Source organism: Dasypus novemcinctus, chromosome X, assembly GCF_030445035.2.
Source record: "Dasypus novemcinctus isolate mDasNov1 chromosome X, mDasNov1.1.hap2, whole genome shotgun sequence".
Lineage (NCBI taxonomy): Eukaryota > Metazoa > Chordata > Mammalia > Cingulata > Dasypodidae > Dasypus > Dasypus novemcinctus.
Genome location: NC_080704.1, coordinates 186,721,353 through 186,738,025, shown reverse-complemented (window position 1 = coordinate 186,738,025; position 16,673 = coordinate 186,721,353). Strand labels below are relative to the sequence as shown.

Genomic DNA, 16,673 nt, shown 5'->3' with positions numbered 1-16,673 from the left:
TGTGTCTTTTTGCTGCGTCTTGTTTCTTTGTCCGCTTCTGTTGTCGTCAGCGGCACGGGAAGTGTGGGCGGCGCCATTCCTCGGCAGGCTGCTCCCTCCTTCGCGCTGGGCGGCTCTCCTTATGGGTGCACTCCTTGCGCGTGGGGCTCCCCTACGCGGGGGACACCCCTGTGTTGCAGCACGGCACTCCTTGCGCGCATCAGCACTGCGCATGGGCCAGCTCCACACGGGTCAAGGAGGCCCGGGGCTTGAACCGCGGACCTCCCATGTGGTAGACGGACGCCCTAACCACTGGGCCAAAGTCCGTTTCCCTAAATATTCTTGAACATGTCTTCTAGTGCACATGTGCAAGAGTTTCTCTAAAGAATATACCCAGTGATGGAATTGCTGGATCAAAGGATATGTGCATGTTCCACTTTATGATACAATGCCAAATTTCCAAAATGACTGCACCAATTTGCACTCCTACCAGCAGTATATGTGCCATTATCCCACATCCTTGATAACACTTAAAATCATCAGTCTTTTTTTTTCTGCCAATCTGGTGGATGAGGAATTCTATTTCATTGTTTTCCCAATTTGCATTTCCCTGATAACTGATGGGCTCAAAGAATTTTTCTTATGTTTGTGGATCCTTTATCTTTCTCTTCTATGAGATTCCTGCTAATTAATTTTTCATGTTTGCTAATTAGTAGTTTCAGTTATTCCTTATTGATCAATAGGAATTCTTTATATATTCTGTATGCTAATTTTTTGTAGGTTAAATGTATGGAAAATACCTTCCCCCAATTTGAGGATTGTATTTTTACCCTCAATATGATGCATTTTCATGAATGGAAGTACTTATTTTAATGTAGTCAAATTTGGCAATCATTTTCTTCTTTGTTAGTATTTTTGGTGTCTGTTTAAGAAATCCTCTTTTATCCCTGAATCATAAAGGAATTTTTCTATATTGTCATCGTAAAGTTTTATAATTTTGTCTTTCACATTTAAGTCCTTAAGAAACTTAGAATTGAATTTTTTTGTGTGGTGTGAGGTAGAGGTCATTTTCATTTTTTTATATTGTGTAAAGCAACTCTTTTCCTTTCATGAACTTTGAACTGAACTTTTGTGCCTAAAGGCAGTTTCAAGAATTGAGAAAAGCAGATGGTTGCAATAAATTCCAAGAAGCAATAAATTCCAAAAATCAAAACAAGATTCTGAGCAATGATCACTCTGAACTGGAGCTGACAGATCATTAAAAGGCATGAGAGGGAAGCAGATTTGGCTCAACGGATAGAGTGTCCGCCTACCACATGGGAGGTCCAGGTTCAAACTCAGGGCCTCCTGACTCATGTGATGAGCTGGCCCGTGCGCAGTGCTGATGCGTGCAAAGAGTGCTGTACCACATAGGTGTGTCCCCCGCATAGGGGAGCCCCACGCACAAGGAGTGCACCCCATAGGGAGAACCGCCCGGTGTGAAAAAAGTGCAACCTGCCCAGGAGTGGCACCGCACACATGGAGAGCTGACAGCAGCAAGATGATGCAACAAAAAGAGACACAGATTGCCAGTGCTGATGACAAGAATGCAAGAGGACACAGAACACACAGCGAATGGACACAGAAGCAGACAACAGGGAAGGGGGGGAGAGAAATAAATCTTAAAAAAAAAAAAAGGCATGAGAATGTTGAAAAAAGACAAGCAGTATGACCAGCACCCACCCCGACCGAGTAAGTCAACTTGTTCTCCCAGTATGATTCCACCCTGAGATTTGCCCCAGTAAAAACTTGACCTAAATTTTGCTCAGGAGTCACTCTCTTGAGTTCTTCAAATGCAGAAGTTTGAATGAAGTGTTTGCCTTCAGCTTTCAGTAGTCTCATTTTCTGTTTTGAGGGTACAGATACCCAATTACCTAGTACCATTTAGTGGAAGTCTAAAGTTCCCTCTTGATCTGCAATGCCACTTCTGCCATATTATCAAAGATCTAAATATGCATTAATCTTTCTCTAGTCTCTTCTTTCCGGTTGCCTTGACTCTATAGGCCAATTTGGGGAAAACTGACATGTGGATGAATGCATAATTCTGTGAGCATAATAAAAACCACTGAACTGTATACTTTAAAAGGGTGAATTTTATGATATTGATTATTGTCTCAATTATTTAAAAGATACCTATTTCATAGGATTGTCATAAGACTCAATGAAAGTGTATAAAATGCATCTTGCCTGTATTCAAAAAGCAGTAATTCTCAGAAAAATTAGTAGGCCCAATACTTTAATCTACTATGATAGAATTATAAATCCATATCCTTGCTGTGACCTCATAGTGGGTAAAGCATATTTCCCTACTCCTTGACTTTGGGCTTAGGCATGTGACTTTATTTGACCATTAACTTGTTCAGGAATGGGTTTAATACATTACACATCCAGAATTTTTAGTTGTTTTCAGCAGAAGAATCATTCAGATACTTGGTACCAAAAATTGATATTTTTTATTACTTAGGTTGTATTTCGTAGATTACCAATGTGGTTGAATATCTCTCTGGAAATTTATTACCATTTGTATTTCTCGTTTTTGTATTGCCTGCTTATATCCAAATCCTGTTAGTTCTCTTATTTTAGAGAGTTCATTTTTTAAAAAAGATTTGTTCATTTATTTATTTCTCTCCCTTTCCCCCTCACCCCCCACCCCGGTTGTCTGTTCTCTGTGTCTATTTGCTGCATCTTGTTTCTTTGTCCGCTTCTGTTGTTGTCAGCGGCAGGGGAATCTGTGTTTCTTTTTGTTGCGTCATCTTGTTGTGTCAGCTCTCCGTGTGTGCGGCACCATTCTTGGGCAGGCTGTACTTTCTTTCGCGCTGGGCGGCTCTCCTTACGGGGGCGCACTCCTTGCACGTGGGGCTCCCCTACACGGGCGACACCCCTACGTGGCAGGGCACTCCTTGCGCGCATCAACACTGCGCATGGGCCAGCTCCACACAGGTCAAGGAGGCCTGGGGTTTGAACCACGGACCTCCCATGTGGTAGACGGACGCCCTAACCACTGGGCCAAGTGCGCCGCCCTAGAGAGTTCTTTATATATTAAAGATATTAACCCTTCATCCATCATATAATCTTCAAATAAGTTCCCCAGTTTGTCTTATTCCTATAATTTTATTTATGATGAGTTTTTTAATCACAAAAAAAGTTGAGATGGTGTTCTCAGTGAATAATGAAGCATATGTTTAAATTTTCCATCCACCCTCACCCTCTGTATTAGCCAGCCAATGGGGTGCTGATGTAAAGTACCTGAAATCTGTTGTTGGCTTTTATAAAGGGTATTTATTTGGGGTAAAAGTTTACAGGTACAAGGCCCTAAAAAGTCCAACTCAAGGTGACTTCCTTTCCAAACTCTGTTACCATGTGTTGAAGCAAGATGCTCGGTAACGTCTGCAAGGGTTCAGCCTTCCTCTGCCGCCTCCGTGGTCATGGTCCCAGCTTCTTCTAATCTCAGCTGCAGGCTGGTATAAGGCCTGTCTCTCTTCCTGGACCTCCTTTCTTCCCAGACTCAGCTGTTGTGGTCTCTTTACATGGTCAGCTTTAAACTATCAGGCAAATGTCTTATCTCTCTTCCAGGGCCTCTGCCATCTATGGAGCTCTCTCCCTCTGTGTATCTTCCTTGTGTGTCTATCTGTCTCCCTGATTGAGTGTCTGTTTATACAGCCCACCAAGGGGGCAGGGACTCAACCCTGCACACCCTAATGATGTGGTTGAATCAAAGCCCTAATCTTGATTTAATCACATAAATGTAAAGCCTTTAAACTTAAATCAATCAAAGCGTATCATGCCCAGAGGAACAGAGCAGTTTACAAACATGATCAATATCTTTTTTGGAATTCATAAATAATATCAAACTGCCACACCCTCCAATCTGTCTCATACCAAATAACTGTCTACATGCTTTAATTTTAGTGTCATAAAAAGTAAATTTTTATGGCCTGTATCCCTTGAAACTCAACCTTAACACAAAATTTAAAAGCTAATGCTATATTATGGGTGCAATCCCATGGCAAGTGGGAAGGGGGGAAGGGAAGTGAGGCAGGGAAGAAAAACGAAAAGCAAATACAAAATCATGTATTCATGAAGCACGGCTTCATAAGAAAACACTGCCACTTGTTTGGTCATGTAGGATGTCTTCAGACTATAAAGAAATCACTGCATTTTGGAATAGTCCATCAGGGGAAAGAAAGGAGAATTTACCTTCTGGTTCCTTCTCATTTCCCACTCTTTCATTGGCCAAAATTTGTCTCACAAGTATTAATTCCCTCACACTTTCCAGATTGTATTGCCCAGCCCCTCTGCCAGGGAATACAGATCCCATGTCCCACAACATGGCAGTTCACCTGAACTTGGAAGCAGGCCAGACAAGTCAGGCTTGAAAGCATAAGTTGCTGAGGCTCCCACTGTAGAAAGTGCAGCAAGGCCATGCTGTACCCCAGCCCTCATGTCAGGGAGTGTTGAGTCAGCCAGCAGTATTATGAGATAAGATGACAGTGGTGACCAAGGACCACTGGGGACTGAGAGAATCTGGGGAAGCACACAAAATGGGCCAAATATAGTCTACCCCTTGTGTTAATCAGATCCTCTTGTACTCTCCTTTTTGGTTTAGATATTATAATATGTAAACAAGTTGCCCTAACTTCTTCCCCAAGTAAGATGTTGCAAGTCCAATCCTTCAACATGGTGGTAATCTCCTAAAAAGATTTAAGGACTTAAAAGAAGCTTGGTAAACCTAGCTACAGTCTCAACTTCTCACAGCTTGTCTGAGGATTCTAATAGATATTCATCATCTTCCTCTTCCATCACCCATTATACATATCCCTCTTTCTCAGTCAGCACTTTGTATGGACTGGCTTATTCATCTGTGAGATGACTCTAGTCTTCATCCTCAAAAGGTCTGAGATATTAGTCGTTTTGCTCTTGTTGGGCCACAGTTACTGCATTTTCCTATTTACAGTTATCACTGGGCATGGAAATATCAAGGGGCATTCAAGTGAATCCCCTGGTTCCAGACATACTCTTCCTCTCTGCCCTCACTGTGTGTAGTAACCCTAATTCTTTGTGGCAATCAGGGCTGATTATGCTGTCCATTAGCATAAAGAACCCAAAAAATGTACAGGTGTTGGTCACAGCTTCCAGTCTAGTGGAACCTTAATTATATGCCCACTGGAACTATTTTCCTTGCCCCCAACCCCAGTAACAAGGACCTCTAAACCAAAAGAGTATAACATTCCAGACATAAGAAGCACAAATTCCATAGTGAGCCATGGAGAATGATATAAGAAGGACCAATCTTATTTCCACCCCACCCCCGTTGAATCTTGGGACCGTGTATTCTACCTGTTGAGGACACAGCATTATATATCAGGCACTGATCCAATGCATACCCAATATTCTGGCAGACAACATCCTAACCCTTCAAAGTGTTGTCCCTGAGCTGGTGCCTTACTTAAGCGTTCAATAGGCCATTCTACCATTCTATCATGCCAGCTGCTTCTGGGTAATGAGATACAGGGTAAGACCAGTAAATTCCTTGATCATTAATCCGTTGTCTCACTTCCCTTTGCCGTAAAATAGGTCCCTTGGTCTAAGGCAATGCTGCATGGAAAACCCATATTAATAGATTAGATGTTCTGTGTGCCCTTGAATACTAGTTCTAGAAGAGACACTGTGGGCAGGACGGCAAATCCACGTGTAACATATATGTTGATTCCAGTAAACATGAACCCAACATGGAAGGATCTGATGCAATTGCCCTGCCACAAGTAGCTGCTTTGTCTCCTTTAAAAAAAAACAACAGGAAAACGGACTTTGGCCCAGTGGTTGGGGCGTCTGTCTACCATATGGGAGGTCCGCGGTTCAAGCCCCGGGCCTCCTTGACCCGTGTGGAGCTGGCCATGCGCAGTGCTGATGCGCGCAAGGAGTGCCGTGCCACGCAGGGGTGTCCCCCGCGTGGGGGAGCCCCCATGCGCAAGGAGTGCGCCCGTGAGGAAAGCCGCCCAGCGTGAAAGGAAAGAGCAGCCTGCCCAGGAATGGCGCCGCCCACACTTCCTGTGCCGCTGACGACAACAGAAGCGGACAAAGAAACAAAAGCAGACAAAGAAACAAGAGGCAGCAAATAGACGCCGGGAACAGACAACCAGGGGAGGGGGGGGGAAATTAAATAAATAAATAAATCTTTAAAAAAAAAAAAAACAACAACCATGCTCTTGCCTCCCTCACCTCCACGAGCAGCAGCCACTCCTCATTTTGACCTTCCCACACCCATCAGTATCCCAGCCTCCAGCTTAGGGGCTTTTTAAAAAATTACTTAGTTTTATTTTACAAACAAATACTCCCCCTTAACCCTCCTCTACCACACTTCTGGTAACCTCTAATCTGCTTTCTATCTCTGTGAATTTTTTGTCCTTATATATCTGGCTTATTTCAGTGAGTATAATTATTTTGAGGTTCTTCCTGTTGCATGCCTCATAACTTCATTTTTTCTTACAGTTGGATAATATTCCATTGTGTGTATGTACCACGTTTTGTTTATACATTCATTTGTTGATGGATATAGCAGTTTGATATGGTTATGAATTCCAAAAATAGATATTGGCTTATGTTTGTAATCTGGTCTGTACCTGGGCATGATTAAGTTATGATTAGGGTTTTGATTGGGCCACATCACTAGGGTGTTGAGTCCACACCCCTTGGTGGGGGTGGGGACGCACAGATAAAAGGCATGGCAAAGGACAGAGTTAGAGCTTTTTGATGCTGGGGCTTTTCTGACATTGGAGTTTTGATGTTGGAGTTTGATGCTGAAGTCTTAAGCTGGAGCCCCAGGAAGTCAGCACACAGGAAAGAGAAGCAAGTCCCAGGAAGAGAGGACCTGAGCCAGGAGAAGAACCCAGAGTAGAGATGGCTCCTTAGACACGGCAGAAACCCCAGGGAGACAGACAGAGCCATTCACCTGATAGTCTACAGCTGACCTGTGAAAAAAGGCAAAGTCTAGAGAGCCTCATAGTCTACAGCTGACCTTGTGGAGGAACCAGAGGCGCTGAGCCCAGAGGAAGCCAGGAAGCCTGAACCCTCACAGATGCTGGCAGCCAACTTGCTCCAACACGTGGAAATAGACTTTGTTGAGGGAAGTAACCTATGCTTTATGGCCTGGTAACTGTAAACTCCTATCCCAAATAAATACCCTTTATAAAAACCAACCAATTTCTGGTATTTTGCATCAGCACCCCTTTGGCTAACTAATACAATGGATATTTGGGTTGTTTCCAGCTTTTGGATACTGTGAATAATGCTGCTATAAACTGCTGTACAAGTATCTATTTGCAGCCCTGTCTTCACTCTCTTTAGTATATGTCTAGACATGGGGTTGCCAGGGCAAGCAGTAAGTCTATATTTAACTTTTTGAGGAACCACCATATTGCATCCACAGTGGCTGCACCATTTTACATTCCAACCAACAATGCATTAGAATTCCAATTTCTCCACATCCTCTCCAACATTTGTTATTTTCTGTGTTTTTTAAAATAATAGCCATCCTTATGGGTGTGAAGTGGTATCTCATTGTGGTTTTGATTTATATTTCCCTAATAGCCAGTGATGTTGAGCACTTTTTCATGTGTTTACTGGCCATTTATGTATCTTCTGTGGAGAAATATCTATTCAATCCCTTTGCCTGGTTGATCTGTTGAGGGATGGTACTGTGTCAGGGGCTCAGCATTGGGCTCTGCTGCTGGCAGTTTGAGCACTTAGCAGTGGCAATGACTAGGCCAGTATTGGCGAGAGGAAGCTCATGCTGTTGGGCCGCATATAGCCTCCATCCTTAATGCGATGGCCAGTCTGTGCATGGGTCCATGGCACAAGCACTGGAGCAGCTGAGGACAGAGCCTAGGTGATAAGCATGAGATGCATTTTCCTGTCCATCTGGTTGTTGAGAGCCTCCCCTACAATGGGTGTATTCTGATGGGTACTGACATGAGAAAAAAGAGTCAGCATGCTGTGGGCCCACTCCCATACTATACCACTTCCCCAGACCTCCTCACTCTGATATTGCAGCTGTATCCCTTCTAAGTCCCTGAGCAAATGGCCAAGCAGTTCCTCACTGCACAGGAGTCTGTGCATATCCATGACCCATGCCACCTCTCCTATATGTAGAGGGAATGACCTTGCTCTATTTAACACCAACAAAACATCCATCATTCCCCTGCTTTCTGCAGTTTTATTGCATCTCTATTCCTAAAAGTATGTGCTCTGTTTTAGTTGTTTTAAGTTTATAAAACAAATTACTATGCTATATATGTTCATTCAAGTTTATTTTTTGTCTTAATAATACATTGCTTAAATTCACCATATTATTGCATGTTGCTATTGTTCTTTAGTTCTAACTGCTATATAATATTCTGTTGTGTGACTATACCACACTTCATTCATCTATTTTTCCATTGATAGGCAATGGGAAACCCGTGATGGCTATTCACAGGATTTTTGCTATTATGAATAGTGTTTTTTGTTTTTTAAAAAAATTATTTATTTATTTTCCCCCTTCCCCTTCTCCCACACTGCTGTTTTTGCTGTCTGTGTTGTCTTCTCATCTTTCTTCTCTGAGATTCACTGGGATTTGATCCTGGGAACCTCTGATGGGGAGAGAGGTTCCCTGTCAATTGTGCCACCTCAGTTCCTGGTTTCTGCTGCGATTCACCTGGACTCTCCCCTTGTCTCTCTTTTGATGAGTCATCATCTTGCTGTGTGACTCACTTGCGCAGGCACTGGCTCACCACACAGGCGCTCACGTGGGTACTGGCTCACCACGCTGGCACTCACGCAGGCACTGGCTCACTGAGCGGGCACGCTTTCTCTTCTTTTTCACCAGGAGGCCCCAGGGACCAAACCCAGATCCTCCCATATGGTAGGCATCTATCACTTGAGCCACATCTGCTTCCCAAACAGTGTTTTTATTAACATTGTTTTATATGCCCCCTGCTGAACATGTTCAAGAATTTCTCTTGGATATATACCTAGGAGCAGAATTGCTGGCTCATAGGGTAAAATGTGTTCTACTTTAAGAGATAATGAAAAACTGTTTTCCTAACTAGTAGAACCAATTTAGACTACTATCAACAATGTTTAAGAAATTATGCAGATTTTTATCCTAACAGTTGATATTGTTAGGCTTTTAAATTTTTGCCAATCAAATGGGTATACAGAGGTATTTTATTATAGTCATATTTACATTTCCCTGATCACTAATGAAGTTGAACATCTCTTAATACATTTATTGGGTCTATGTGTTTCTCCATCTGTGAAATGTTTATTGATGTCTTTTGCATATTTTTCTACTGGATTATTTGTGTTCTCCTTATTAGGTTGATGTCCTTTATATATTTATAATAAGAATTCTTTGTCAATTTCATACACTGGAAATATTTTCTCCCAATTCCTATCTGATTCTTTATAGACTTTATGATGTCTTTTAATGAATAAACATTTGTAATGTTAATAAAGTAAAACTTAACAAAATTTTATTTTATAGTCAATGTTTCATCTGCACTGTTTAAGAAATCCTTCTATATCCTAAAGTCTAAAATTTCTTTGCCTATGTTTTCTGTCAGGAGTTTTAAAGTTGTGTTTTTCGTATTTAAGTCCTTATTCCATCTGGAGTAGTTTTTGTTTGCTTGTTGTATATCATATGGAGTTAGGTACCAATTTCATCTCTTTGAATATAAATAACCATTTTTAGCTGCATTTAATTAAAAGTCCTTCTTAACAGGCTGCCTCTGTCATATACCAAAGATCCCTACATGCATCTGTGTGTTTCAGGGCTCTGTATTCTATGCCATTGCTCAATTAGTGTATCCCTGCACTAATACGACACCTTCTTAATCACTACAATGCTCTTTCTTTCTTGCAATTGTCTAGTCAGCAATTGTGTGAGTTCAGCCTCTTAGCAGAATAGACTGCTAACGTCAAAACTCCCAAAGAGCTTTGAGGAAAGTCAGAATAAGATTTCATAGGATAATGAACTGCTTCTGATACTTACTAGCTTGTGGTAAGGGGGCCAGGTTTTTGTCAGTTAAAGGTGTTTAAAGATAGTGGACAGTCCTGAATCCAGTAAGCTAGGTCAATGTTTTTCTTCAGAAAGCCCTCCATCACCATGACTCTTGTTTACCCTCCAAGTGTAACTGCATTAGAATTCCTATGGAATATCTGCCCCCTTTGCTTCAAATGATCACTAACCATTTTGTGGCAGTAATAGCAGATTTGGCCTAAGATAAGTAAAAGCTGTCTGCTCTAGTATGCAGTCAGGACTTTCATCATTGAGTAAATGACCGGGTAATAGCAGCACAGTAGCCTTAAAAGCATCTTCAGAATGCTGCAACCTCAAACGATGCACTTGCCCTGTTGTGTGCTGCGTCACTTTGCGGGGCTCGCGCACCTACATTTTTCGGGTTCCACTGAGCCAGCCGATTACGATTTCCTGTGTTTTCCTGGGTGTACGAACCGCTGTAGCTGGTTGTAACAGCTAGAAGGTCCGGGCCTGCGGCCTCGCAGCCCAGGTAAGGGTGATGGGCGTGGGGGGGTGGGCGCCGCAGCCTCTGGATTCCTCCCCGCCACTCCCACGAATTCAGCTGGGTCACCCGTGCAGCTCTGGGCCCCCATGGGTGTAGGTGGCATGTTTATCTGGCCAGAGGCTGGGGTCCGTTCCGGGAATGCGCTCCTTTTCTTTATTCCTATGAGACCCTCTGGGCTTCGACACGAGCATCCCGTGGGCCCCCGCCCGAGCGCGGGCGAGAAAGCAACCCCCTTCCCCTAAGCCGCCGCGGAGCGAGGCGCTCCGCTCGGCTTGGCCCGGGGGGCGGGGCGGGGGGCCGGGCGGGGGGCGGGGCGTCGGCGGGGCCCCGCCCCTGGCCGCCCGGCGCGCCGCCTGCGGGGTGGCGACCAGCGGGTCCGCGCCGCGTCCTCTCCTCCTCCGCCGCCTCCGCCGCCTCCGCCGCTCCGCAGGCCCTGCGCTCCCGCGGCCCGGCGTCCCCGCGGCCCGGCTCCGGCGAGATGACGCTCAAGGCGAGCGAAGGCGATGGCGGGGTCAGCATGCGCACGGCGCTCTCCGACCTCTACCTGGAGCACTTGCTGCAGAAGCGCAGCCGGCCCGAGGTGAGCGGGCGCCGCCGGGCTCAGGGCCCCGGGCCTGTGAGGCGGCCCTGGGGGCACCGGGGACCCGGTGCGTGGCCCTCGTCGCCTCTCCAGGCCAGGCCGGCCTTCGCGGGACCTCCCCGACCCTGGCCCTGGGCCCGAGGCCGAGTCCGTGGCGGCCGGCGGCATGGGGAGTGGGAGGGTCTTGGGGGGAGAACACGCGGACCCGCTCGTGCCGGGCTCGGGGTGCCCTGGGTGTTCAACCAGAATTCGGGAGAGGCCCCGGACCGGCGGGAGCAGCGAAGGCCAAGGAAAACTTCTGAGACCAGGTTAACAGACTTTAAGGAGCAGATCCGAGAGCACGTCTGCCCGGTTGTGAAGTGCGTGCGTTTGGGTCAGGAAACGTGGCTGTAAAAGCCAACTTGTGTGTTTAAAGCTCTCACTCGCCTCACTGCATTTACGATTCAGATGTACAGATGGGGTGGCCTGTAGGTATTTGCGGGTGGAAAAATGACTCCAGGGATTTCGGGGGCAATTCTTCTTTCCCGACTTTCACGATGCTCAGTAAGTAGCTGCTAACCAAAGATATGCGGAGAAGAGGTGTTGCGGTTATCTATCGGCCACAGCAAATCTCCCTCCAACTTAGTGGCTTCACAGCACAACGGTCATGTTCTTAATCTCTCTCCAAGTTCTGGGTGTGGAGCGGCCGCAGCGAGGTAGTTGTCACTCGGTGTGTCTCAGGGGGTCGCAGCCAGACACTGGCTCACTCGCCGGAAAGCCAGTGCTGCCTGTCAGCTGGAGCTGTAAGCCAGAAGACCTAAACACCTACCAGCGACCTCTCGGGGTGACCTGGACTTCCTCACAGCATGGTGACTGCGCACCAAGAGTAAATGCTGAGAGACAGGAGGAGAGAGAGAGAAAGAGAAGGAAAGAAAGAAAGAAAGAAAGAAAGGAGAAGAACCAGGCAGAACCAGCTTCAGAAGTCTCATAGCGTCACTTCCGTCCTGAATCTATTTCCTTGACTGCAAGGTCCTCCGGGGTAGGGACTGTTTTCATACTCGGTTCTTTATTTTCAGTGCTTGGCAGAGTAGGTCCTCAGAAATGTTTACTGACTTAAATGACCAAAGAGATAGACATTAGCCATTTATAGATGGGAACCTGAGGAGCCATAAGGAAAAGCAAGGAGTAGAGCATAGACTCTTCAGGATGGGTAGAATTAGCTTAAAGCAACAATTTCTTTGCATGGAACTGAGGCTCAATTTTTCTATCTGCAGAGTCAGAGCTCAGTATTCTTTCTCCTTCACCAAGTGCCTTATCTATATATACTGACCAAAGGGTAGCGTTCATATCTTTCATTTCAGTGATGGCAAAAAGCCTGGGCTCAAATGAGTGACTGAACGGACAGGCAGGGAAAATACTGTTCTGTTTTATGACCAAAAGACAAAATTAGCAGTTAGGTGGTGGGAAGTGCACTGGATGGGAAGTGAGGTATAGAACTACCAGGTTCCATGTAAGCTTGGATGTGCAATTGTTTTCTCCTACAATCAGAGCTCCTTTGATTGAGACTTCACTTTTTTCAGACCTTTTGATTAAATTTATTTTTGGTAGTTTTATTGAGGTATAATTTGCATACTGTAGAATTCACAACTTGTAATTGTACACTTCAGTGTGGCTTGATAAATATATGCAATCATGTAACCTATACAACAATCATGATATAGAATATTTTTGTCAGCCCAGAAAGTTTCCTTGTGACCCTTAAGTCAATCCCTCCACCCTCCAAAACCTCCAACCATGGATCTGTTTTCTGTCACTATAATTTTTCCTTTTCAAGACTGTCCTATAAATGGAAGCCAACTATCTGAAGTTTTCTGTGTCTGACTCCTATCATTTAGCACAAGCCCCATCTGTAACTAAATAACTGGATTTTTTTAAGGAGGTACTAGGAATTGAACTCAGGACCTCATACATGGGAAGTAGGCACTCAACCACTGAGCTACATCTGCTCCCCAATGAGAGTTGGGTGTTTTTTTTTTTTATTCATCTGTTTGTTAGTTTTCGGAGGTACTGGGAATCAAACCTGGAACCTCATATATGGGAAGCAGTTGCTCAAACCACTGAGCATTCCCATAGATTTTGTGTTAAAGTGAGTAGACCATGTGTAAACCTGTCTGCTCCCTTATGGGCATGCTTGAGAAATTTTGTGCCTTTTTGAAAAAAGGGCCATCACTATCAGAATTATGTTGTGGGTGCAGCATCTCACTAACAGATGCCCATCTAGTAGCCATCAGATCATTTTCCTGTAGTGGCAAGATTATAAACAGGAAAGCCAATTAGGAAGTTGTTGGCTTTTAATGGAATTCATAAAATCATTTTGCTGAAAGCGTCATTTAAAGGGATCACTTTCTCCAGAAGTGCTAGGATTTAATATTGAAAAGTATTATCAAAAGATAATTTTGCAATAGGTTTGGACTGCACCCTCCCATCTTTAAATATATCTCATTCCTTGGAGAAAAAGTTCTCCCTCCATTAGTATCCATTAATGCACATAAAAAGGGTTGTAAAATTCCAAATACCGCTTTTCTTCTCAGTCCTATTTGAAGCATGACCTGAGGCAATAGGTTGAATCTCTGAAAATTAACTTGGTCCAATCCCACATCAAAAAATGATCTAAGAAATAAGTCAGGCCCCAGATTAGTTTCCACTGAGAAACACTCCATACTGGTGATCATTCATTCTAATAAAGTTTTGTTGCTTGCTCCCTATGAGCAGGCTCTATTCCTGGTGTTGGGGTAAAAAAGTAAATAAGGGAGGAAACAGACGTGTAAACAAATACAATGGGGTGTTGTGGTGGTATGCTAGAGGCAGGTGTAAGGTGCCTGTGAAGCAGTGAGGAGGGGTACTCGGCTCTGTCTGAGGCCGAATTTGGCGACATCTTGTAAGTAATTGGCAGACCAGGGCAAATAGGCTTCCAGGAATAGCCTCTGCAAAGCCACTGAGATTCTTGAGAAATGGGGAACATTCTGGGATAGCAAGAGGTCAAGACTCACCAAAGTATGTGGTATGCTTTCTCGGTGAGTCTGGTCCTAATTATTTATGATTTTGTCTCCAGACTTGAATTTAATTGCTTCATTTAAGTAGGGAATTTTTCAAGTTTTTTTCTTTTCACAGAAATGAGGAAAACTAAATGTAATTTTCTAATAACTTAGTCCTTTTCCCACTTTTTCCTTTTCACAGTATGGTCTCAGCTAGTCTGGCTCCTTCCATGACCTTCACTTCCAGGAACTTTATGACTTCCTTTGAAACTAGAAGGACTTAGTGTACCTTGCAGATAAGAATCAGTTTTATTGTGGCCACGTGTAGATAAGTAGATTCATTTTATCATATAAATTCTATTCAATATTTTAAGTTAGAGATTAATTAACTCGTTCCCCCTGGACAAAATGCTGAACTAGAATATCAGGAACAGACGTTTCAGGCTCACATCAATTCCCTTAAATTGAAGTTTCTCAACCTCGGCACTATTGATATTTGGGTGAGATCATTCTTTGTTGAGAAAGGTCGTACAACCCCCTCCCTAGTTATGATCTTCAGAAATCTCTCAGACTTTTCCAGATGGGGGACAACAAGATGTCTGCCCCCCGCCCCCCCACACACCTTGAGAACCACTGCCTTAATTGTAAGACCTGATAACGGTTGACCTTTCACTGATGCAGAGATTTTCCCCCTCAGTAGTGAATTGCTCTAACCTTTCCGTGTTGCCAAACAAGAAGTCTGGGTAAGTGGATAGAAAGGGAAGAGTACATTGGCTGGGGGGTGGGGAAGTGAGGACAGAGGTAGAGAAGAGGAAGAAAAGCCCTGGAATTAGGGAACCAGGATGCAATTTTCTTAACATGGTGTTTCCTTTTTCTCTTGCCTTCCTTTTTCCTTTTTCCTTCATATGAAGAAATATGCATAAGCAAAACACATATATAGATTTTTGTTCAAAAGTCACCTTCTCTGTGTGCCCTTTTCTGGACACCCTATTTAAAATGGCAAACCTCTCACCCCATTTCTGCTCTGTTTTCTCCATAGCATTTATCGTCTTTGATTCTTCCATATAACCAGCGGGGATCATTTATCTCTATCTTCCCACTAGAATATCAGCTTCACGAGTACAGGGATCCTGTCTCTTACTCACTGCATGTGTCCCAAGCACCTCCTGAAATCTGCATTAAATGAGTACTAGCCTTCTCAGGGTTATTCTTAGCTCCCACAGACTCAATTAGCTCTCATCCTTCTGATCATGAAGGAAAAGCCCTCATGATGCTTACACTCCAATTGGGAAGACAGACTAATTTAATATAACGTCAGGGTGATTAGTGTTTGAGGTGAGATAAAGCCAAGGAAGTGGGTAAAGAGCAAGAGGGGACAGGGTTGCTGTTCTGCTTGTCCTCCTGCCTCCCTCCGAACAGGCATCACTTCTATATTCTGTTGAAGGAATTCACTTGGATTCATATCTCTGAATCCCCAGATTCCCTTGTTCCCACTAACACACCTCTGTACCTATAGTCTACCCTTGAACGCTCTCACAAACTCTGAAGTTGACACTCTTAATTCACTCAGACACTGAGACTTACTAGTCCTTTAATCTTGGACAAATTTCTGAACCTTTTCAAACCTCAGAATTTTATCACAAAATGGAGATGAGAATTTAATGAATGAAGTTATCAGCCCAAAGTCCCAAAACTTTTGTAATGGTAGTGTGGAGACTCAGTGCCATCATTTTCCTTTCTGTGTGCAGTAGTGCTCCTTGGGTTTCCTGTTTTTCTTCAGTGAAGGTGGAAGCCTTTGGGCGTGAACATAGTGCATTGGGTAGATACGTGCACTGAAAAAGAATCTTTAGGGACTTGGCTTTTGGAGTGATGTGTTTTCTTTGAACAGATGTAGTGGCTTAGAATGAAGTGCCTAGTTAATGTATGATTTTAAGACAGTACTTGCCAGAAAATGCTGGCTGGTAGGCCTTCCTCTCTCCCCACCTCTGAGTCCCAGTTCTTCTTGTCCTTTGTGATTAACAGTATTGATTAGCATTCTTGCTTTTCTCACAGTTTCTCTCCTTTTCTCGCAAAGTAGAATAGGCTATTGCACATGCGTAGAGCGGGTATTGCATGTACTGGGGCCCTGGGGATCAGTGGGAGGCTGGCAGGTGTTCTTTGGCAACTCCCAGAGGCTTCTCTCTTTGGTGTTTGCTAGCCTTCTTGGATTGGGCCTTCTCCTTAGTCTCCATGTGAAGCCGTTGGCAAAGAGCCTAACAGTAGGCTGAACAAATGTTTGTTCTTTCCTTTGTTCACTGGCACTAGCTGGTAATCCAGTTGTTTGGATGAGAAGGCCCGTTTTAGTTGCCACTGCTCCATCACCCCCACAACCACCCCCACCCTCGCCAAGTTTGTTTTTCATCTCTCTTTTAATTCCAACTTCCTTTGAGCAACTGCCTCCGCCCTTTGAACCCTGCTGCAGATGTTTCCTCCAAAGAGTTTTTCAGTGCAGCAGGCAGC

At 44.2% G+C, this 16,673-nt stretch overlaps 1 protein-coding gene across 1 annotated transcript in view; it reads left to right on the top strand.

The window, feature by feature from the left end:
* The first annotated feature begins 10,972 nt into the window (after nucleotides 1-10,972).
* Nucleotides 10,973-16,673, top strand: part of MPP1 (MAGUK p55 scaffold protein 1) — a 50,703-nt gene continuing 45,002 nt past the window's right edge. Inside the window, exon 1 of the mRNA XM_058292078.2 lies at nucleotides 10,973-11,160. Coding sequence (XP_058148061.1) covers nucleotides 11,059-11,160 — 102 coding nt within the window. The 5' untranslated portion in view covers nucleotides 10,973-11,058. The remainder of the gene's footprint in view (nucleotides 11,161-16,673) is intronic.